Raw genomic sequence first — 23,903 nt, 5'->3', positions numbered from 1 at the left:
ACCTTCATTCTATGTTGCAGAGGTGAAAAAAGCAGAAAAAAGACTGATTTGCGCACTTGACCTAATCTCATTCATATTAATGTATACTTTTGGATGTATCTGAATGTTCAAAGGGATTTTCAATGCAGAAAACAGAGCCGTTCACATTTTTGACTGCCACATTTTGAACATACCGCTTCTGCCGTCAATCACGTGACCTGCCACACAATTGACAAAATGGCGGACCGACGAAAAGGAAAACAGAAAGCACGTCGAGATGAGGTATATTTCATGCTTTATAACACGCGATATGAAGACAAAGGCGAAACATAGTTAATCTGTACCTTTCCCCTTTCAAAGTGAACCGCATTTGAGCAGGTTGCATCTCGTGATGTAGCGGTACTTACCCTCCACATGGACCCTGAAAATTGCCGTGATGATGATGATGTATTAAATTATCACTAGCATTGTACCCGTGGCGCAGGCAGGTTCAAATGGGCTATACCTTGAATAGATTGAATTGCAATGAAAATATAATGCAATATCAAAGGAGCAATATCGAAGAGACAAATTAAACCAACCATTTGTCCACAGACTCGGACCCTGTGGCGTGCTGTATGCGTGCATATAAAAGTAAATCAATTGGTCCGAATGAGATGATGAGGCAATGTGAATATACCTCGTTCCTTAGTCAGCAATATGCCCCTTTTTATACGGAGATGAAGGAGAACCCAGATAGGCCTTCACATGTCGGCCTCCAAATGGCTCGGACCAATTGCACTATCACTACTAAAACTTTAAAATGCGTGCTCCTCCTACATGTAGCAATGTCTCGGGCAAGGCACTTAGTCGACAGGCAAGCTAGAAGTTCAGCACCGTGAGCAGCTCCTTGATAAGGCCATGCCAAGTTCAGAGTGCCTCTTCAGATACATCAAGTTTTGAAAGCTGTGGTGAGCACATAAACATACCATTGTAACCTTAATTTGAAAATCCCCTCATAATCAAGGGCTAGCTCTGGCTAATACAGTACCAATATACGATAGACCATCAATTTGACCCCAGCTCCTTACTGCGGGAAAACCCAAGTCCAGCAACCAAAAGAATCAAAATACATTTTTGTTTACATTTGAACTGCACACATGCGTTTGTTTACAATTTCTTTCCCGCTAAATCTCGAAGATCAGGTGACCTACAATCGTGGATTGAAAATAACATTAACCTTGGTTCAGCAGGTCAACACGTGTACAGGCTGTTCCAATCATCCCCCTACAGCCAGCCGTGCAACAGGTAGTGTTAGTCACCCCACAGGGAGTGCAGGTGATTCATTAATCCCCTGCATAACTGAACAGCAATGGCTTGGCTCCGTGAGTGATAAGGAGAATTGACCGTGTCCGATTAAAAATCCCTCATTACTGCTCCGCTGAAGTAAATTTCCGAAAATAAACATGACGTTGCATCAGGATAACATATCACCTGCAAACGTGCAAAATTTCGAGACGAAACACGACCCCCAAATGGCACTTTAGCGAGCCGCCTTATAGTATTATGATATAGATTATGACAGTCGTGTACATTTACACGCACTTTTGATATGTAGGCTATACTACATGCTTGGTGTGCATATGGTTAGGTGGTAAGCTCTTAAGTAGAACATTTGTAATGAAATTTATTAATGGAAACTGTTTCTTTAGTGATGGTTTGCCAGGTGAAGTGCAGGCCTGTCGAAAAACGAGGATGTCAAGGTGTATCAAATCAATCATATGCCTACTGAACTGATATAGCATAGGCTAGCTCCATTCTGTACCAGTGATGGTCCTCCAGGCAATGCCCACCAGACCGTGACATGTCTGATGCGCCCTGGAGTCTGGTTGACGTCTAAGAAGGATTCAAAAGTTGTTGAAGTTTTCATATCTCTCCAATTTTCACAATTTCTCATAGATTTTCATCAAACCTACCTGGTATGGTATGAATCTTGAGGTCATGTCCTGAAGCTTAAACTTAAATTAAAGGGACAATCTGGACGTGGAATTGACGTGTATCTGGCCAGGAGGGTAAGGCCTCTGTTTGCTGCCATGTGCAGCGCCACTACTTTTGTATTGTCACAGTTATGCTGGCTCTGATTATGATTTTCGCCAGTGTTGCGAGGCAGTTTTGGACGGATTTGTGGATCAAGCAAGCCTAATGGTTACATCTATTTATAGTGCACTGTAGCTGTTAGATGAAAATGGTGAGACAGAATGTAAAGAATTCATGTTAGGGAGGTTTTAAAATTCGGAGAGAAAATTCAAAAATTTACATCAATATGAAACATTTCTTCAGAAATATTGAAAATCGCTCTGAAACCTAACTCAAATTGATCATTATATCATGTCTCAGCATTTTATTTTAATCCATTCAAATTTCATTCCAACCACAACCATTCCAGAAAGTGATGCCTTTGTGCAGGACACGCCCTATGCTACGCATGTGTGTCAAAGACGGCGTATCGTGGTGACGGTACTTGAAACAGAGCGTCTGGAGCTTTTGCTACGACATTTTTCATGACATTTCTTCAATGGCGCAAAACCCCTGTGCAAATTATGCATATTTCCTATGCTGGAATATCGGGCCTTTTTCTGGTTGTGGTCGGAATGAACGTATGAATGTATTGAAAAGCTGGGACATGAGGTAACAATTATTAATTTGAGATAGGTTTGATGAAAATACAACAGCAATTGTGAAGATGCAAGCCATTTTCAACATTTCTGAACATCATGAACCAAACTCTTATAGTACAGGTCTCCGCATGCACAGTTTGCAGGCTGAAACGGGCAACGTTATTCTGTTTAAGATAGCCTTCTTTAGGTCTTAAATTTTACCATCCAATTGGGCTCCTTCGATTTTCATAAAACTGTAGAGGAGTTTATCAAATGAGTTTATCCAGGTCTGCTCTAGGAGTGAAGTTATAAAACTTCGTCAACACGCGTCGCCACAAAATAGCAATGAGGCCCTGCCTGAACTATGAAAGGTGTCCATGGTCAGAGGTGACTGACAATGCAAGTGGCTCAAGGGTTAATGTCTAGTGTCTCTGATCGTAAAAACCTGTTGCTGGGTACGGTCACTATTCAACAAAAGCTATCCCGAATCCCATTTTAGATGTCAAATATCAGGAGCGAATTTCAACTATTTTATTTTGGGTGCTCATCTGTCTGGTCAATGATCAAATCTTGAGTCTGATGAGGTTGACCACCTCTGACTCACTTCTAAACATGGTAATGTAGAAGAGTGTGTGTGTGTAGGAGATTGAAACAGATTAGTGCAAGGCCAGTCAAATCTATTTTTTTCAAAAGTTTTTGGAATGCCGGATATGGTGGAAAGTAACTTTCGGGTGATCGAAGTCTATCCAGCTGAAAGCATTACCTCGTTCTTTTGCAACTATAACTCTTTTCCTCCAGCCGGGTAAACCTAGGTCCCCTCCCCCTGCCCTGGAGAACGACTCTGATTCTGAGCCTGGGCCAAAGTTTGAGGTTGAACCTCAGGAGGAAGCTCCTGAGGTAGTTGAGGAGTTAGTAAGTAGTGCCATTTTTGGCAAGAGAATTTTCGGAGACTTGGTGGTGACAGAAACTAGCTTGGGGTGAGAACAAAGAATGCAGTATAAAGTGAAATTAAGCTTTGCTCTTGCACATGTTATGTTTGTGTTGGTTCTTTAGGTCAGAGGAGCTGTATCGAAGGCCATTTTTCGTTTTCTTAACCAACCGCGCTTTATAGTTCTTTTACAACGAATGATTTGTTGTACATGCATTGAACTTTGACCATTTTCCTTTTTGTGACCCATCACACGAAATCAGCCAAGTAAAAGCAATCACTGACAATGGCTGATATTTATAAAAGACTAGTAAATGCTTTTACTTTAAACTTCATGTACATTTACACTAGCCATCTCTGTAGAAAACTGTAGTAAAAGCATTTACTCGTCTTTATAAATATTAGCCAATATCAATGAATATGAACTTATGTAAATTTTTATCCCCTTCAGATTATGACGTAATAAGCCTCATAAACACTTAGTACTCTGTTAGTCAATTTGGTGGAGATATAATTCAAAATATTCAAAGCAATTATTCTGAAGTCCTCTCAATAGTCTCATGCTGGGAAAATGTTTTTTTAGATGAACATGAATTGTGATAAAAACCATAATAGTCTCTGTGTTGGTAAATTACTAACGCATTTTGTTTTCTCCGAACATAAAGATGAACATATTTTGGGCACCACATACAGAGTAGCTTATCACCTCAGCTACATTATGAAAATGATAATTTCTCGAAATGCCTCTGGTGTGACTTAACGGTACCGGAAATACCCATTTTGGTGTGATTTATACAAAACTTATACAAATACAACACTGGTGAAAAATTGCTATGAGGTAGATATGATATACTGGTTTGTGGTTGCGTTTGGTTGAGTTTATGGAAATCTGCCTTTCTCACATGCTCTTACGGGATATTGCTGGTGTCGGGCCTTGCAAATGATGCTGTTTTAAAATTTTTTTATCCTTTGGGGTTGCGAATGACACATTTGAAAGTCAGTACAGTGATGAGTGAATTTTATAACTGATCATTCTTTCTCCAGGGTTGTGGGACTAGAATAGTCCATGGAAATGTAAATGTTGGAATGGACCCTGCCTGTCAGTGTCGAGGCACAGGATTGTGCCCTTTATACCTACCCCACTTCGGTCCTTTTGTTTACAGGCCCCTTGGAACCAAATTCGAACAATTCAGGGCCTCCCAAGATTAAAATATTGAGTTGAGAGCTGAGCGTCAACAAGGACATTATTACATGTACAATGAGTTTTTTTCTTTCGCGACAGGACGATCGCACAACTGGTTTGCTTACCTGAGAAATTATAAGACAAAATCTTGATAATTTGTACCGCTCCAAAATGTGTTTTAGAGTTTACAAATGGTTTAATCTTCAAGGGACTGTAAACGTATGGTTATAATGCATTTTCCCCTGATAGAAATTGGAAATCTTGACATTCAGTTTCATTCTACTGTATATGTATGGTCCTTTTAATTTTATGCCACCCAAACTTTCCGTATTTTGGAAACTTACCTCACAGATGCTCGAAGCTGTGACAGTGTCGTAGCAAATGAGAGCAAAACAGGCACACGTCGCTCTGAGCTTGGAGAGGAACTGGTTGTTCATTTCACTGTTGTCTTTACCTTTGTGAAATCTAAGTACATCAATTTCTTTAATTATCTCCTGGTGGCATTCAGGCTCATCTTCTTTGAGCCATGCGCCTGGTTTCGCTGTGACAGTCACAAATATGTGACCCACCACAACAAAATGAGTCGCATGTCGCACAGAAGATGAGCCTAAAATGACACCAGGACATAATAGAAGAAATTGATATACTCAGATTTCACAAAAGGCAGACAATAGTGAAATGAACAACCAGTCCGCCTCAACCTGTCAAGCTCGGAGCGACATGCGACTCATCTTGCCATGGCGGGTCACATATTATGTGCACTAGAATGGAGAAATGATGCACCTGTCACCCCTTGGATGTACTTGCATGCCTGCATGACAGAAATCGTGGGAATGCTTGTCATTTCAAATCACATTTTGAAATTCTGTAGCATTTTGCATGGTAACTTGTTATCTTACAGAGGGAGTGCTTATTAGATGACTTTGGCTTTGGGGTATGTCAAGACTTGGCATGGTGTATTGCAGTGGTTGTATTGTCCAAGTTGCTTGATTTCTTTGATGCTGAATTTGTTCATGTTTCTTGGTGATTCATGTCAAAATGACCTGAAATGGAGAGTCACAAATGAAATTTATGACAAACTGTAAATTTACCTTAAAGTTTTCAAGTAAATCTCTTTTTCATCAGAATCTCAGAAAGTCGAACGACCCAAATTGGATCTGATTGTGTGTGTGGTGCTGATTTTTGAAACTACATACAATAAAAAAAAATTTCCGCAATATTTTTCTTGTTCAAAGTCTAATCATTTAAAAAAAAGATAGATAGAAATGTTTGTGTGTTAAAAGGATGACTTCATACAAAATGGTTAAGTTTTTGATGGCGAACAGTTGTCTGATATTATTTGAACACAATACAGTGGAACCTCTCTTTTAGTGGACACCTCTCTACTAAGGACACTAGTTTTGGTCCCAAAGTGGCTGTTTCCATTCAATTTGAACTCTCTAATCAGGACACCTCTCTATTTAGGACAACACTTGTCACAATGTCTGTCCCGAGGGTGTCCTTTATAGAGAGGTTCTACTGTATTTTAAAATACATAATTGTAACCTTTGTTGCTATGTTGGGCACCATTGATATTTGTACTTTTACCACGCAGATGAAGTGAACACCGGTGACATGCTTTAGTTTTGGATCTCTCAGTATTTCTGTTGCAAGCTTACATGTACGATGCTTATTGATTCTTGGCAATAAGTTTTCCGAGGGAAAAATGCTGAGTATGCTATATTTTTTCTAGGGATTCTGGTGCAGTTGTTTAGTGTTGTAAACAGTTTTTGTCGTCATGGGGACACAATGTCAGTTGATTGTTGACATGATAATGGGAATCCCTCTCAGAAAGGTACAAGGTCAATGGGTAGTTCATTCTGACAGAGGATAATACATGTTCGATTGAAGAAATTTTGATGGTTCTATTTCCCTAACCTTTCCGTTTTTTAAAGGAAATAAAACATATGTCAAAGAATAATATAGTTTGGTTCAAGATGTTCAGAAATCTTAAAAATTGCTCTCATTTTCACAATATCTCTCGGATTTTCACCAAATCTACCTCAAATTGATTGTTACAGCTTGTCCCTGCGTTTTTATCCATTCAAAAGTTCATTCCTGCCACAACCGCTCCAGAAAACAGCCTAATGTTCCAGCATAGGAAATTTTAGTACACTCAATTTTTGCATGGGGGTTTTGCGCCCTTGAAGAAATGCCATGAAAAATGACTTTGGACAAGCTCCAGACGCTCTGTTGCAAATAGCGTCAGCATGACCCGCCATGTTTGACACATGCATTTAGCATTGGGGCTCATATGCTGCACAAAATCATCATTTTCTGGAGCGGTTGTTGGTCTGAATGAACTTTTGAATGGATTAAAATGCAGGGACATGCTGTAATGCTCAATTTGAGGTAGGTTTGATGAAAATCCGAGAGTAATTGTGAAAATGAGAGCGATATTCAAGATTTCTCAACATCTTTGACAAGACTATAGTAGATATTCTCTGCTAGGGCATTGATTATCAGAATAACCCGATAATGATATTCATTTTTTTTGATGTGATGATGAATTATAGTCCTTTTAATAGGGAGAACGAAAAGTATTGGTAAAATTTTCAAAAATTCTTTAAAAAGTTGTCGTGTGATGACGACATTGTTAATGGTAACGTGTCCTTGGTTACAGACATGATGGGAGTAAGCAATTCAAGTTTGGGGAACAAATCTAGAAACTTCCATACTTTATTATATAAATGCACATCAAACTATTATCTAATCCAGGACAATATACTTTTTTCCGTTTTACATTGGGCTCAGAATCGTTTTCCATCAAATGTATTAGCGTCAACTATTACGGTACCTTCTTTAGCGAGTGTTGTACAAATGATGTTACCTTGGCAACAATACAACAATGAAATCAAACGCTAAACATAGCCTACATTGTTTAAGACATATGTAAGAGAATATGTTAAAGTGAAGCTCTAGTGGCACTATCCAAATCGTATGGTGCTTAACCTGCAGTGTTAAAGTTCATAGTTTCTACTTCTTGTTTTGGCAAATTTGTGTCATATTTGAAACTTATGTTAATTAAATTCGGTGAAATTTTCGAATCCTGAGCTGCTCATGGTGGGCAGCGTCCACTGGATAATTGAGAGGTCGTGGGTTTCAACTCCCTGTCCAGTCACTTCCGCAGGAGTGTCTAAAATGTCGGTCTAAATATTTGACTAAAAGATTTTCACGCCTTTCTTTCAGGATGGTGAAAAGCCAACTGACGAAGAGCATGCAGTCGCCAAACATCTCAGATTCAATCTTGCACAGAAAGAGGCCAAACTTGTCGGGATGACTGTCAAAGTATTCATTGGTATGTTTACAAACCCCCACCAAAAAAGGTGCTTTAAAATAAGGGCAGTACTACAGTAGAACCTCTCTGTTTATAAGGACACCCTTGAGACTGACAAATAATGTTCTTAAAGGGACCGCACGCTGTTCGTAATAACTTGTGGTCCAGTTGAAAGGAAAACCACTGATACACAATGCGGTAGTGCAGTTATTGTGAATGCAAATTTGTTTAAACTTGGTATTCATAGTATTTGTATATCAGTCTACACAACGGAAATGTTGAAATTTATATTTAGTATGTACTTGCGCTTGGTCATTTCTAAATACAATTTCAAATTCAAAATTTTTTAGCAACCGCGTAGGCCTTTGATAGAGAGGTGTCCTGATTTAGAGGTCAACATGAATAAAGACAACCGTTTTGGGACCAAAACAAGTGTCATTAATAGAGAGGGTGTCCTTAAAAGAGAGGTGCAATTAGGGAGGTTCCACTGCACTTATTAGAAATCTGGTAGAAAACCAAAAAAAAGGAAAATGCACTTAAAAGAATGGAACAGCTGTTTTTTGAATTCAATGGGTAAAAATTATTTTATGTGCTGTAGTGAGAGACCAGCAGCTCTCTGCTTATCACAGATTTATGTTTGCTTTTATTTCAGCCTCGGAAGCTGTTGATATGCTTCTTGAATCAAAATGGAGCAGCTCCAAGGGGAAGGGCGATAACATATTGTTCACAAACAGGTCGTCGTGTACCAAATATATGGACAGGTGAGTTTTGATCTCCTTTTATCCCTGAACACTCTGCACCACAAGATTGGAATCGGGGGGATTGGTTTGCCCCGGAACACCAAGCCAATGACTGTCAATCACATCCTGACAAAATGCCTAGAATTAGCAGCCCTGAGGGAGGATATCTGCACATCAGGAATCTGCATATATTTGGCACGCGATTAAAGGGAGATGAAGTTATGTTGCGCCCACGCGCAATGTGAAGAAAATTCTTGATACGTATTAAGCGCGCCACACTTGAAATTTCAATATGGATTCGTTAATGAGGCTTAAAGGGGGACTATAGGCAAGAGCAGAGGGGCTAATTGGGCCATCTTCAGGTGGCTAATATACACAGTAAGGGCCCTTGGTCATGTCAGATTCAGCACTAAATATATTCCTCGTACAAGCGTGAATCATTTCGACACACTGTGAGATGTGAGAGACCCCTATTGGTGACTTCGTGTAACTTTATCTTGCCTGCCTAGCTGCTGCCTATATTGTCCCTTGATTCGCATTCAATGCGGTTTAAGAACCATGTTGGTTAAAGCGGATTGAAAACGGTGTGAACCGAATTGAGTGTGACACCTCAATGATACGTATTAAACTTTTAAAGCGCATTCAATGCAGTTTAAAATGCCAGTGTGACCGCAGCATAAGATTACCAGTATGTCAAAACACGAGCTAGAGGTGAGGATCTTGACAAAGTTTTAGCTCTACATTCAAGGGATTAGGCATCTCAAAATAGAACCCCGGCCTCGGGTTCAATTCCTTAGTCAGTCATATATGATAGAAACGCTAGAGAAGTATGGGCGTGGTTACCAGGACGTGTTGTCCTCTATGTTGAGTCCTAACGGCGACATAGTACGCTGACGATGGATCCAAAAAGACTCGAGAGAGTCTGGTTGCCTTTGCTTGGGCGCCATCTGGACAAGGCAGCACACAAAACCTACGTTCACAAATTCCTTAGTCAGTCAGGTTGCCCTTTTGTCCTCCCAGCTCAAAGTCAACTTTTTGCCCTCCTGGGAAAATGTTGGAATTATCTCCAACCTGCTTTTATCAAATCAAATTTTCAGGGGCTGCCCTACCCGCTGGCAATGGCCAATTTGAAAATGACCTTGGTAATGTTTCAGGTTACTCCAGAAAGGTTTATTCCACCGAGCTCTCCGTGTTGAGAAGAAGAAGAAGAACTCCAAGGAGGATGTGGATGAAACAAACGCGGAGGAAAAGGTGACATTTGATTTATTATAACGTAAAATATGACATTTTCAACTTATTTCTGGCCTTGTTTGTATTTCAATATTGTTAACCGTGAAATTTTCTGAGCCTTTATATTTTTGCAATTATCGCAAATGCACTTTCAAACCGGAGCTTAAAAAGTGTAAAAATTCCTACTGTATAAATGGATTTACCATTTGGCAGCTAATACAATATTTAGTCCACAGGCCATAATAGGGTACCAGTAAAACTACAGCCAGCACGCAATGGTGCTGATTGTCACTGGGGTGTTTCATTGTTGTGACAGTTTTGTCTGAGTTTTGATGTCATTTGGACCCATACCCTTGTGAAAATCAGCATGTATCAGGAAGCCGATACTCTATCAAAAATATGTAAACTCTACAACTTTTAGCTTATGGAGCTTCGTAGTCTCGTCGTTAACACTGCTAGCCACCACGCAGAAGGGTCCGGCTTTCAATCCTGGGGAGAACCCAGGATTGTATTTCTAGATGAACCGGCTTGGTTTTCAAGAAATTAAAATTCCCGGCTCTTCACAGTCCTTCAAATGAGACTTAAAACCGAGGTTCCTTGTATCTGGTGTCGATGCAGGGCAGGTTAAAGATCGCACCAAGTGAGAAACATGAGTAGCTTGCGTGGACTCAAGCTCTCGCCGAAGTCGAATTCACCAGGCCAATAAACCCAATTGGCGCATAACCGTAGTGTCACGCATAAACGCTCATCCCGCCTTGGAGGAGGAATACTCCCTGTAGAAAATCACCTCCAAGTGCAGAGCTAACACTGAAGAAGAAGAAGCTTGATGGACATTTCATAATTTACACTGCAGTAAAGTGAACCTTCTAATATTGTCATGTGAACCTCAAGTCGATTATTCTGTGCAGTACATACTGTAGAACCTCTCTATTAAGGACACCCTCGGGACTGACAAGTGCTGTCTTTAATAGAGAGGTGTCCTGATTAGAGAGGTCAAATTGAATGGAAACACCCAATTTGGGACCAAAACCAGTGTCCTTAATAGAGAGGGTGTCCTTAATAGAGAGGTGTCCGCTAAGGGAGGTTCTACTGTAGTTGCTTAAGTTCTGTATCATCTTCAGGTGCGACGGAGGAAGGTTAAGAAGGACCAGAAGCCAGAGAAAGTTCTCGAGAAAGAAAAGGAGAAAGAGAAAGAGGAGTCTGAGAAAAAAGATAAGGATAAGGTAATTCCAATTGTTTGGGAACGAGTTTTACGTGCTCCTTGGTCAATGGATAATACCGTTGTGACTGACTTGGCGTCAGATCGGACGAAGTACCGTTGGAGTGTCCTGACGTCCTGACATCTCAACATTGTTGGAGAGACGTCGAACAACTGGACCACAAGTAATTACGAACGGTGTTTATACTGTACCCCTTTAGAGGTACTAAAAATCACTTTCCAATGGTGAAACGTTTAACTTCCCTTTCAGGATGACAAGAAGAAGAAAGAGAAGAAGATGAAACTGAAGATGCACGATGATCAGTTCTTCTGTGATGGGGAAGAGGTGTTTGTGTGGATCTACGATCCTGTGAATGTCAAGACTTTTATCATTGGTCTATTTTTGGGTGAGTGATATTCTCTCCTTTCATTTCATATGCAGGAAATTCAAGCCTGTTACAATTGCGCAATGTAGATTATACACAAAGATGTTAATTGTGTGCGATTTGTAGAACATGAATGTCCACAAACATGGTGATCATGCAACTCAACAGTATTGATGTCTTAAAGGGGGACTATAGGCAGGAGCAGTGGGGTTCAATTGGCCATCTTCGGGGAACTCATATGCACAGTAAAGAACATTGGATCATGTTAGACTCAGCACTACATATATTCATTGTACAAGCGTGAATCATTTTGACGTACTGAGAGATGTGAGACACCTCTATTGGCGACTTTGTGTAACTTTATCTTGCCTGCCTAGCTGCGGCCTATAGTGTCCCTTTAAAGGGTCAGAGTTGAGCACTGGCAATCGCAGTGTGGTCTGTTCGAAGCCAAAGGTCTTGAGTGTCACATCACAGGTGATACAAAAGAAACTCTTTGTCACCGTGTTCTAATCTAAAACACCTGGGTTTAGTATGAAATGCACATAACAGTGTAAGTGCACCATGCGCCAATGAAGCCTCATTTTGAATTCACCGCTTGGGTTGGTGCAAAATGTGGAAGCTTTTCAAAAGCATTTCAAACCACATTTTTCGTTATCTAATTTGATGTTTTAGAATAGAAATTGATACCTCACTGTCAGTCTCACCAAACCCGAACGGGTGGAGCTAAAATATTGGCTAAAACCTCGGCGTACATTTTAGCTCCACCCGAGCAGTTTTGGTGAGATGACTAGTACTAGTAGTAGCTCCAGTTTGGTATCACTAGCAGTTCCTTAAATATTGTAAATTCATATATATATAACTAATGAGGGAGTTTCCAATGACATAAATTTCGAGAAACTTTCAGCTTAATGTTTCAGGCAGTGTTCTGAATGATGAAATTACTTGAAATTTGTCTCGCTGTCTTTTTCCAGTGCTAGGGTCTATCGGGGTATGTTTATTCCCATTGTGGCCACCAGAGGTCAGGCAAGGTGTTTATTATCTGTCACTGGCCGCTGCTGCATTCGTTGGCTTTATCCTCGTTCTTGCTATTAGTGAGTATACTGTCATCATTATAGTCATCATCGTCATCAGCATTATCATCATCATTGTTATAATCAGGCAGGCAAGCGTTGGCCTGTAACTGGCACTAGAACTGGCATATACAGTAACACCTCCCTTAGCAGACACCTCTCTCATAAGGACACCCTCTCTATTTAGGACACTAGTTTTGATCCCAAATTGGTTGTTGCCATTCAATTTGACCTTTCTAATCAGGACACCTGTCTACTAAGAACAGTACTTTCAGTCCCGAGGGTGTCTTTAATAGAGAGGTTCTACTGTATATGTAATGAATTACCAAAGGCTTTATTAAACCAATTGGCACAAGTCATATAGGCTATCTATAATAGAGCCGAAACGTACATAAAAATATAGACAGGACATAGTTACTCTCAACTCGGCTGTATAAGATCAGATCATATATTTCTTGCCCGCCCATTACATGTTAATCATACATGTAGGATTACCTAAAATCACGATTCCAACCAATGAGGTCTGACGAGAATTTTTATAGGCCTATTACCCCTAACCTTGATGAATATCCTTGTAAATAAACATCATAAATGTGGAATTGGGTGGTATTGTCAACCTGGTCTTATAGAGCCGAGTTGAGAGTATATGCATGACGAATGCAATAGAACAAACGTTAAGTAAATGCCAGGAGTTAACGACCGCTTTGAAACAGACTAGAATTAGTTATCGTTTCATCATCATTATCATCATTGTTGCATACTTTTTGGGATTGCGCCTAATCACTGTGGCAATTAGCTGCAGATTTATTGTCGGATCGATTTCATATAACTGTGGGATTGGGGTACGGGTCTCAGTAGATGCTAAGTCATTTTCAGCCTGATTCGACTGAAACACAGCATTGCCATCTGTGATTTTGCATTCGGACTGTAACTGCTGAATGAGTTCCCCGAGGGACTTGACATTTTTGTGGTATATCGTTATCAGGCATGGGTTAGAGTGGTGCCCTATCAATTTTTGGCCTTATCCAATATCCAATTTCTTCTGACTGTAACTGCAGAACGAGTCAGATGGGTTTGAATTTTCTCTGGCATGATGGAGCGGGAGTTCTTGGGGTAGGCCTACCTCTTAAGCATTTTGCACTCACTGAACGGAAGTGCCCTTTATCATTTCCCCTGCGATGTGATAAGTTATAACTTCAAAATCACTCCATCTTAATAAAGGCCTACACCATTCGTTAAAAATTTTGAATTTGTAATTGAATTTAAAAATGTCCAGTTGCGGAAACACGTACTAAGTATAAATTTCAGCATTGTCAATGTGTAGACTGATATACAATTACAGTAGTACCTCTCTTAGCGAACACCTCTCCATTAAGGACATCCTCTCTATCAAGGACACTAGTTTTGGTCCCAAATGGGTAGTTTCTATTCAATTTGACCTCTCTAATCAGGACAACTCTCTATCAAGGACAGCATTTGTCAGTCCCGAAGGTGTCCTCAATAGAGAGGTTCTGCTGTACATATATTATGAACACCAAGTTTAAACAAATTTTACACATAATGACTGCACTACGGCATTGTGTATTGGTGGATTTCTCTTTAACTGGACCACAAGTAATTACGAACGGCGTACTCATTTAAATGCTGTGCTCGTTTGGTGGGATTGACCACGCTTTAAGTTGCCGTTGTTTAACTCTTCTTCTGCTTGTCCATTTCAGTCCGTTCAGTGATGTTCTGCATCATCTGGGCAGTGACGATGGGAAAACATCATTTCTGGTTATTCCCCAATCTAATGGAGGACGTTGGCATTATCGATTCATTCAAACCGCTCTATAAGCACGATTTCATGGAGAAGGAAAAGAAAGAAAAAACTGATGAAAAAGATTCCAAAACCGAAAAAGACAAAAATAGTGACAATGAAAAGGATAAGTCTGGCGACAGTTCGGGGTCGGAGGAAAACTTTGAAATAGTTGATAAAAGTGAAGTGACAGAGACGGAGGATTCGCAGGCGGCCGAGTAGCAAGAGAGAGACGGAGATTTTGAATTTTGCTGGTGATTTCCAGTATTGTGTTCAGTTTGTCGGTCTGTCGAGTATTTTGAGAAAACTGGACGTTAAAATTACTTTTTCAGTGACTCAAAAGTGGCTTATGAGACCTATGTCGATGTTGTGCATGTCACTTGCAACATTATTGCTGTAGCATGAAAGTTGTTTCATTCATTTGAGTGTGGTTAGGAGATGCCAGAAGTGCTTCTCCTTGGCCTTCACGTGGCCATTGTCCTTTAAACTCTCCAAGTCTGCTTTGAACTGAGTATCTTGGACCGTCTTGACGATGACTAGGGTGGCTTCTCGCACTGGTGAGATACGTGATGGGTCAAAATCAGATCAGTGGCACCACATTCCTGGATGGTTAAACCCAGCAGACTTGGCCTCGACAGGACAGTCAGTGAAGACATTTCTAAAATCAGGCCAGCGGTTTAGAGGACCATAATTAGGTCCCACTTTGGATCTGTTGTCTGGTAATTTGAAATGTTTGAAATTGACTGCGTTTATTGGGGTATTGATTTGATCAATAATTTTATCATCGCACTTTCTGTAAATACTGACAGTACCACAGGAACGGGTTATTGTTTTGGGTTGGATATGCATTTATTATGGTTGCCAGCGGGCTTATGAGGTGATGGTACGGTATTAAAATTGAAAGTCATTGCCGCTTGTGCTCTATGTGTATTAAACTAAAGGCAGGGCCTGTTCTGTGCTTTCAAAACCTTAGCAGTGGCAAAAAATGCAAATGGCAGCACAGGGTGTGGAAGTTAAATGTCATTGTTGAACATGGTGCCTGGCTAATTGTGACATGTGACATGCCTTTGCAGGATTTTGTGCCCTTGTTTATAGGGTGAGAGCAAACTTCTCGATATCACTTTCAAAAGGTTTATAAGCTGCGCTTACACCACGAAATATTGGTGGACCAATTGCACTTACACCACCACATTGCCGCGACAAATTGGTTCGGCAATCCATTGCCGATACAAATTGCCGAGCGAATTTGTCCCACCAAGCTTGATGGTCCAAATTCGCCCGGCTTGTTAAAAGCTCGGCTTTGTCGTGGTGTACGCGCAAATGGTTCGGCTCCAGGCGGCGCTTTCGAAATGGCGCTTTCTGCCAAGGCTTTCCGCGTTCTGCTTATTGTTTGCGCGCCATCTGTAGCCGGATTTTATAACTAGCTGCAGCGCTGGTGTAAGCGCTTGGTGGATTTTCGATGGTGCGGCATTGGTTCCCGAACCAAGATTGGTGGTCCATTTTCAGGTGGTGTAAGTGCGGCTATACACTCACACAGCTACTTGGGTGATCAATCGAAGTGCATCCCAGGTTTCTCATTGTCCTCTATGTACCGAGTCTTTTGTTATCCATGATTCTAAGATGTAAGTTTCTCTCTTGTGTTGTTATACCATTTAATGTTGATGAAACTGTGAAAGTATGAAAGTATGACATTTTTCAAATTATCAAATGACAAATGTGTTGTTATACCATTTAATGATGATGAAACTGTGAAAGTATGAAAGTATGACATTTTTCAAATTATCAAATGACAAAGTGGTATTGCATAAAAAACATGGCAAACGCCAGTATGTTCCAACCAAAAGTCAGAGAACACACTGCATCAGGAAATCCCCACTAAACACCCTGGATAATGAATTCCCCAGATTGCCGAGCATCTTATCAGGTCTTCCAACAAGCAGACTGCCCTGGATAGTGCTCCTTGGTGCCTGGGAGAATGGCTGCCTCACAAGAAAAACATCCAAAAAGTGTGCTCGTTGGTAAATTTTCTGAAATAAGCTCTGTCCATCTAGTAACATGGACAATATGTCATCATATGCACTAAATTTCGAGGTTAATTAACGAGCGGGTTACTCTTTGGTGCAAGCACAAAATCCATCCGTGCATATTTTAAAATTTGTTCGCTTTCCATAGGACAAACCAGCAGTGCATTTTTCTCTTTATTTGATGCCAATCATGCTTAAAGAACCTTATCACCAGATGAACACAAGAATATTTCCTTGAAAGACCAAACAATGCAGTTTTTCTAACTTTATTTTAAAACTAAATTTTCCTTTCCCAGGAGAGTCAAGCTCGGCAAACTGGAAGGCCTGCTAAGATGCTCGGCAATTTGGGGAATAGATTCTCCAGGGTGCTAAAGCTCTTTGTGCGAATTTCAGATGCATTGTTATTCTCTCTACACTGGCACTCTGTTATTATTGTGAGTGTCGACCCGTCATTATCGCGAGAGATTCTTCTTTAAAGCCTAGAATTGTGTGTCCTGATCATCTTGGTTAAGATGGATCACAATAGATGAGTTGAATTCGATGTGATTCTGGATCATTTTAACCTCGTGACTACCGGGCCATTCGAACCATTCCATACCCTGACCTTTTTGGTATCATTGTGCCGCCACGTGCATCTGGCAAAACCTCTGTCTTCGCTGCCACCGCAGCGCCATCTATACGACTTGGGACAAGTTGGTGGGTAGCAGACGACATGCCTGAGTCACTATACACCAGTAGAGCCGAGCCAGATCATACCAAACAATACACACAAAGGTTTATTATAGCGACCGCTCAAGCGGTAGGCGGTAAACACGTGTATTTGATTGCAACCGCTATAGCTGTCGGCGGTAGTCAAGAGGTTAACATCTGCTGGGTTCACAAGACTGAAATTGAAATAAATGTAATGGGGCCAAAAGTGTGTGATGATTTTGGACTCCGAGTTCTGCATGATCCAAATGAAATTTCAAGAATTCTGCTACCTTTCTAACTATGTCACTTGTGAATTTTGCAACATATGTTGGTCTTTCATTTCCTTGTTTTCCCTTGTTGCATTGTCAGTGTACAGGGTAATCTTGTGGGGGTTACTTTATTAACATGCACATATTATTTAAACAGTGGAATTCAAACTCTTTTAATGCCTGTTGATGGATATCAGTCTATCCCTTACCAGTGGGATGGACCGTTATGAGTTGGCCAGGTTTGGTTATGAAATTGATGACATGTATGTGGCCCTCTGGAAATACTAGTGCAAACCTATCAGTACAGATAACAGCAGCAGTAACTACTGCTGCCACCTTAAAGAGTATATGGATAAGAGCTGCACTGCTCTTCAATACTGTGTTCACAGCGACCATTTAAAACTACCCAGAAACTATTTAAAACTACCCAGAAACCATTTAAAACTACCCAAAAACCATTTAAAACTACCCAGAAACTATTTAAAACTACCCAGAAACCATTTAAAACTACCCAGAAACCATTTAAAACTACCCAGAAACTATTTAAAACTACCCAGAAACCATTTAAAACTACAGTACAACCTCTCTATTGCGGACACCCATGGGACTGGGCCCAGGTGTCCGCAATAGAGAGGTGTCCGCAATAGAGAGGTTATGCCAAATCGTCCGATAGGTGGATTTGAAGTTCCCGCCTTGCAGGTCTTGGTTTTCTCTGTGTCGACATCTAGCGTAGAAACTTTAAACCTGTTGGCTGACCGGTATTTGCTTGTGATGTTGCGTTGAATGACGTGAGATACTTTGGAACTCAGAGCGTGAATAACCTTTTATTGCAAAATCTCCTGGACATGTCATAATGTGTGAAAAAACACCATAATTTCTGTCCATCAGCCACCTTTGATAAATAATTAATTTTTTCTAATTTCTCCACTAACGCATATTCGCCGCAACACTGACAAAACCGCGTGGATTTATGAGTGTCCGTTGTCACAATAGGCCTATGTGATTAGTTGAAAAGATGAGTAAACAAATGCCGCGGCTTAATTAGGATACAAAAACACAATGCCAATGCCGCGGCTTAATTAGGATACAAAAACACAATGCCATGGGGTAATTACGTTGATTAATTGCGCAAATATCACACCTGTCGGGCCTACTTGACTCTCCAAGCGCAAGCGGGAAGTCTTTGTTTTTGCCAACTGTCCGTAATTGGGAGGGAATTGGACCAAAAATTGGCTATCGCCCTGTCCGCAATTCGGAATAGAGAGGTGTCCGCCGTACAGAGGTTTTTGTTATTGGAAATGACTTAGAAAAAATCGGGACTGGCCGGACGTGTCCGTTATGTAGAGGTGTCCGCCTGGCAGAGGTGTCCGCTGAGGGAGGTTCTACTGTACCCAGAAACTATTCAAAACTACCCAGAAACCATTTAAAACTACCCAGAAACCATTTAAAACTACCCAGAAACCATTTAAAACTACCCAGAAACCATTTAAAACTACCCAGAAACCATTTAAAACTACCCAGAAACTATTTTAAACTACCCAGAAACTATTTTATACTACCAAGAAACCATTCAAAACTACCCAGAAACTATTTAAACTACCCAGAAACCATTTAAAACTACCCAAAAACGACCTGATATCCACTCCGAAGCGGATATCAGGTCGCATATGGTTGTAATTGGCCCCTTTATGTTTGGCTGGCCATTCCCAACAAAAACCCCACTGGTCGATGAAGGCCGCCATTATCGTGTGAAGTTGCAAGATTGTACATTACGTCAATTAGCAACCTCTTGCGCAGCAAGGTGCGTCATTGGTGCAAGTCTCCAACTGTCGGCGACTTCATGATGTCGTTGTTGGACTTGACATGGTATGATGTCATATTCTCAAAAAAGGCTGTTGTATTTTTTGGCACCAAGATGGTTGTCCCTTGTTTGATTCATTTCGCTGGTGATTCACATGTGACTGTATAAGGAACGCCTCCGGTCTATAGGCAGGAGCAGACAGGCTAATTTGGCCATCTTCAAGTGACTAGTATCACATTAAGGGCCCTTGGTCATGTCAGACTCGGCACTAAATATATTCCTCATACAAGCGTAAATCATTGCGACGTACTGTGAGATATGAGTGACCCCTATTGGCGACTTTGTGTAACTTTATCTTGCCTGCCTAGCTGCTGTCTATATTGTCCCTTTAAGAGATACCGTAGGCTTAGACTAGCATTACCAGAGGAGCACGTTTTAACAATGAAATAGAATGAACCTCGTCTTTGAGGTTTGCATCTGCAGAAGATGAATGATATGGTGCTATTCTAATGCAGAAAGTAATCAATATGTTACATAGTGGGGCGGGTGGGAAGCATCCTCTGACAGGCTGGACGTTGGTTTCCTGAAGCCAAAGCTCTAGTGGTTGTGGAGAATATATTTGGTACCATAATGCTAAAAAGTTGATATTTTCTTCATGCGTGATCACTCTGAGCATTGTATGTGTTGGAGTTGAAAAAAATGATATCATTATCTCTTACAGGTATCATCATCCAAGAATATGCATGAGGATGGTGTGGGGGGTTAAATGTACATACATTAGACGTTGTTAAGACTTCCTAAAGATCATATTTTCTCTCGGCAAATAATTTCAGCGAAAAATACTATTTATTGTCGGGCACCTGTAAAGTCACGATTGCGTCACTCGCCAGATTTATGACGTCATTCGCAGCATGCCATGAAAATGGCTTCTCGGGAGGACCCATGAAATTATGGGATGATTTTTAGAGAGCGCGGACAAGTATCTATCTTGGAGAAATCTCATCCAAAATCAGGCAGCTACATTAAGGTTTCCTTAATTTGTGACCCGCTCTACCAAAACTAGGCGCTTGTCGCATCTGAACTTGACAGGTTGATACGGACTTGTTGTTCATTTCCCTATTGTAGACCTTTTGTGAAATGTGACCAAATCAGTTTGTAACAGATTTCACAAAAGGTCTACTATACAATAGGGAAATGAACAACAAGTCCGTATCAACCTGTCAAGTTCAAATGCGACAAGCGCCTAGTTTTGGTAGAGCGAGTCACATTTATTAATGCCGTGAATAAATACCATAAAAGTTGCATTTGTTTTCGTTGGGCGAAGCCTTATATCAAATGAACAGACCCCCCTAAAACGGTTGCTGCCGTACATTTTCAATATTGCCGCCGCGTGATCGGCCGCAACTGTCACAGCCAGGATATAGCTGCTAATAGTGATGCATCAGTTTTTGTCCGGGTAAGATGATAAACGTGCTTGATATGCCGCGTTTGGCAAAATGTGGTGAATGAATAGACCCTCCCTCCCCCTCTAAAATGAACCTAAAACTGATCACGTTCGTCACGAAAGCAATTGTAATTTCAAACAATGATAACTGCGTCGCGGTACCACCAATCAGGACGTGCTTGCTTAGCGTGACGCTTAATTGTTAGGTCTTTGTATATAATCTAAAATCTCGGATACCACGAACGAGGCTCCGCCCCCAATCATTACAATGGTTTGAATGGGGATGGGCCAATAGTCAGGTATTATTCTTTTATCAATGTCATGGGCCAGTGGAGTCGCATGTGTTATAATCTTGCTCTGATCTTGGCTGACATTGACAGTGAAATGAAATCAACATCACTGGTTATAGTAGGCCCATTTCTTCTAATAAAAGAGACCCTATTGTGTCGTTTCTTTAGAATTGACATTGTGGTTTTAGAATCCCTCCTCCATTGTAATGAATGGGGGCAGAGCCTCATTCCTTGTACTCGAGGTTTTAGAGTATCTTAATTAAACGATATATTGGTTTCTTGTATGGTAAAGATGAGCCTTAGACTAAGGCAACATGAATGGTCCCAATATTTAGGAAATCGCTTCGTCATGACGGTGTCCGACGTCGTGACGGTGTCTGACGGCATCAATCTGGCGAGTGACGCTATGGTGACGTCACAAAAGGCCTACATTGCATGTAATAAGCGCCTAAGCAGGCTAAATAACATCGACACAGTATTTTTGCTAAAATTCCAAATGAGACGCATCTTGTTATGTTCTAATCTGTGGCATCATTGAGTCTCACTCTCAGGCCTATGCTGGGCTTCGGTTTTCGGGCAGATAAAAGAGCTTTTCTGTCAACAACTTGACCATGAAAACCCACCTTTAGTATAGAAACTGACCAGAGGATCTACAGATACATGTGAAGGTGGCATTACGTAATAACAGGGTGCTTGGATGTTGCAGTACGATGAAGGCCATTATTAGTTTTTGCACGATCCCATATGGGCGCAGAGCATGATGAGAAGCTCAAATTGCGTTTGCTAGTTCTCTGATTTACTGAGAGGTGGCGCTGTATCCGCTAGATTGTGGCCGGCTATACTAGCAATAGACAGCATCACTGGTGAACGAACTAATTGTAGTTGTGGAGTGGAATCTGCCTTGATAAGCGATGTACACGCTATTGTATCAATGCAAATAAAATCTGCATCATTTATTATTACAATCAGGTGTTTTTCTGTTTTCTATCATTATCATTGTTTTTAGAATATAATGTGCGAGGTCAAATCCCTCGGTTAACTCAGAGTTAACACTAACACTAACTCCAGTGTTAACCATGAGGTTTGACAAAGTGTCGAGTAACCCAGAGTTAATCCAAAGTTAATGCTTTTTGGCTCGGGAGTTAGTGTTAACTCTGAGTTTACTCAGAGTTAACCTGAGCACCAGGAATTTATCAGGAAAATTTATATTACGGATTGCATTAGGCTGACACTAACCCCCTAGAGGTTAACTCTGAGTTAACAGTTTTTGAGGTCAGAGACAAGGCCACCATTGAATATTCATAGGTTGGAGCTTCCAGACCTATCAATTAGACGCGAGTATGTTTTTGACTGTCAAGTGCATATTTGGAGAGGTATCGAAAAGATATTTGGTGTGGCAAGTCTACAGAAATTATTTGATGAAAAAATTAAATTTCAATTTTGCTAATTTGGCATGTTTTGAGATGTTTCTGCCAGTTGGCTAGAGAGTGGAAATATCAACGTTTGTACAATTTGTCAATTATCAAAAAATTTCCGTGGTCAACTACTATTTTACTTTTAACCATTTACTTGCCCGACTGTCGGGAATATCATATCAAAATTTCAGATTCACGACCCCACGCAGTATTTGATGCGACGCGGTCAAACATTGACAATTTAACTGCTAAAAGGCTTAAAAAATCAATGGTGGTCTTGTATCGACAAGTGTCAGCGTTAACTACGCAGCCACGTTGTTTATACCAATGATTCAAGCTGTGGCTGGTTTTCGCCATGAAAATTTCCAAAGGTCCCCGCATCTGCCGAAGAACCACTTCACAAGCTACTATGTCGGATGGAACAGGACTTGGAGGACGTGACCGAAGATTATCACACATTTCGAAATTCTGGAGACGGCTGGAGTTAACTCAGTGTTGACTGAGTGTTAACTTGTAGTGTACGTGGTGTTCACCCGGTGTTTACTCCAACCATGTTTTTTTTCGGGCTGAGGTTAACACGAACTCGAACACTTGTGTTAATTCAGAAATTTGACCTCACCCATTGCCCCAACTGAATGAAATAACGCATTGCTCTTGGCCTTGGCTCTTGGCACCTCGAGGGATCAGTGGCAGAGTGGTAAGAATGCCGGGCTTGTAACCAGGAGATCGTAGGTTCGGTACTCAGACGGATCAACACTGTTTCATCTTTGTGTCCTTTGGCAAGGCACTTTACCCTACTTGCTCCTCTCCACCCAGGAGTAAATGGGTACCAGGCTTGCCTGGGAAGTTACCCTGCGATAGACCAGCACCCTATCGAGGGGGAGTAATACTCCTAGTCACTTTTACTTAAAATACTATACGGACTCCGGGATAAGATCCGGCCGGATGAGCCGTTCACGTCTAGGGCAATAGCCCAGCCGACTTTAACTAACTAACTTGACACCAAGCTGGGGCTCCCCCATTATAGAATTTGCCGCTGACACTGAGCATTGGAGGGAATAACAAAAGAAGAGCTTCAACGCGAAACAAGATGTAATATCAGTTTTGGCTATTTTGAGAACTACGGCTTTGATGTTTGCAATTTAAATGACAATGCATTTGAATTGATCTTGGAACGTTTACAGCTGGTGCAAACGCTGATTGGTGTGGTTGACAATGTTGGTGACTGCAAGGAAGACTGGGGCGATCTGAATGAAGACTGGTACATGTAAACTTCATGTACAAAAGACCCATGGTGTGGTTAACCCAAAATGTTATATATGACGATATGACGCATATCTTCATTTGCAGTAGGGGAGAAAGGGGCGTGTCCGTCCCCTTTTTCATTTTTGTCTCTAGCTCTCAACCAGTTCCCTCAAATCAAGTGATTTCTTTTCCATAACATAGCTATAACTTATAGCTTTGAACAAAATTCTGTTTCAGACATATTGCCCTTGTAATCTTTGA

The 23,903-nt window shown here is 40.9% G+C and overlaps 2 protein-coding genes across 2 annotated transcripts in view; one reads left to right on the top strand and one right to left on the bottom strand.

Moving 5' to 3' along the window:
* The window catches only part of LOC135496730 (11-beta-hydroxysteroid dehydrogenase 1-like), a 206,655-nt gene that overhangs the window by 59,703 nt on the left and 123,049 nt on the right, over positions 1–23,903 (bottom strand). The window lies entirely within an intron of this gene.
* On the top strand, positions 217–21,947 carry LOC135496535 (translocation protein SEC62-like). The gene is made up of 10 exons (XM_064785895.1): positions 217–261; positions 1,989–2,030; positions 3,414–3,527; positions 7,955–8,063; positions 8,695–8,803; positions 9,937–10,033; positions 11,134–11,235; positions 11,482–11,617; positions 12,568–12,687; positions 14,385–21,947. Exons 1-10 carry the CDS (start codon positions 217–219, stop codon positions 14,684–14,686), a joined length of 1,176 nt encoding a protein of 391 aa, XP_064641965.1. The 3' UTR covers positions 14,687–21,947.

Source organism: Lineus longissimus, chromosome 12, assembly GCF_910592395.1.
Source record: "Lineus longissimus chromosome 12, tnLinLong1.2, whole genome shotgun sequence".
In the NCBI taxonomy this organism is placed as follows: Eukaryota; Metazoa; Nemertea; class Pilidiophora; order Heteronemertea; family Lineidae; genus Lineus; species Lineus longissimus.
The sequence above is the reverse complement of the archived record's forward strand: the minus strand, read 5'-3'. Positions and strand labels throughout refer to the sequence as shown.

Excerpts from the sequence above, each read along its gene's own strand:
- LOC135496535 (XM_064785895.1), top strand. The coding sequence starts at position 217 with ATGGCGGACCGACGAAAAGGAAAACAGAAAGCACGTCGAGATGAG. Across the intron at positions 10,034-11,133 it reads AAACAAACGCGGAGGAAAAG|GTGCGACGGAGGAAGGTTAA; the intron begins GTGACATTTGAT and ends TATCATCTTCAG. Across the intron at positions 12,688-14,384 it reads TATCCTCGTTCTTGCTATTA|TCCGTTCAGTGATGTTCTGC; the intron begins GTGAGTATACTG and ends TGTCCATTTCAG.